Below are 623 nucleotides of genomic sequence, written 5' to 3'. Positions count from 1 at the left end.
CAGCCCCGGCTCCTGCCCACGCCCGTGCCGCTGCATGCCTCGGGGTCCGCGCTGCCGGCCAGCACCCGCTGGCCGGGGGCAAGGCTAAGCACCGCAAACCAAGTGGGAAGCCACTCGTGCCTGTCATGCACTTGGAAACCAACCGACGGGCAGCGCCTGGCATCAAGAGAGCAGCCCGACGCCAGACGGGACCCTGGCCCGGCACACTCGCTGCTCAGCGCGGCCGCAAGCGTCGGGTCAGAGCCGCCGCCGGGGCGCTGGTCCGCAAGACCCGTGCGAATGGTGCAGTACCCGCAGAAGGCGCCTCGTGGGAGCAGAACACCAGGGGGAGGAAGCGCCTAGCTTTCTTAGCTTTGTGTTGGCAGTGACTGACTCCTTCGTAAAGAGGCAGAGGGGAGAGAGAAAAGAAACACATTATTTCAATACAACGAAACTTGGTTGACATTTTCAGGCAGCTCTAATAAAAACAGGCGCAAACTGCGCAGCGTTCCCGTGACCCGTGACCCGGTACACTTACTGTGGGCGGCCTGGGTTTTAAAAGAGACGCGAGCTTTTTACAAGCAACCCCTCGTGTGGCAAAGGGGCGCGCCGGCCAGCGGAGCGCTGCGCTAGACCCCAGCTCC

General features: G+C 62.9%; 1 protein-coding gene across 1 annotated transcript in view; it reads right to left on the bottom strand.

Annotated features, from left to right (window-relative positions):
* PTK2 (protein tyrosine kinase 2) overlaps window positions 1–430 on the bottom strand; it is a 13,589-nt gene extending 13,159 nt beyond the window's left edge. The window contains exon 1 of the mRNA XM_012722889.1: window positions 292–430. Within this exon, the coding sequence (XP_012578343.1) occupies window positions 292–415 (124 nt within the window). The 5' untranslated portion in view covers window positions 416–430. The remainder of the gene's footprint in view (window positions 1–291) is intronic.
* Window positions 431–623: the final 193 nt, after the last annotated feature.

Source organism: Condylura cristata, unplaced genomic scaffold (genome assembly GCF_000260355.1).
Source record: "Condylura cristata isolate star-nosed mole 26May11 unplaced genomic scaffold, ConCri1.0 scaffold00009, whole genome shotgun sequence".
NCBI lineage: Eukaryota > Metazoa > Chordata > Mammalia > Eulipotyphla > Talpidae > Condylura > Condylura cristata.
This window is presented reverse-complemented; position numbering and strand designations above follow the sequence as displayed.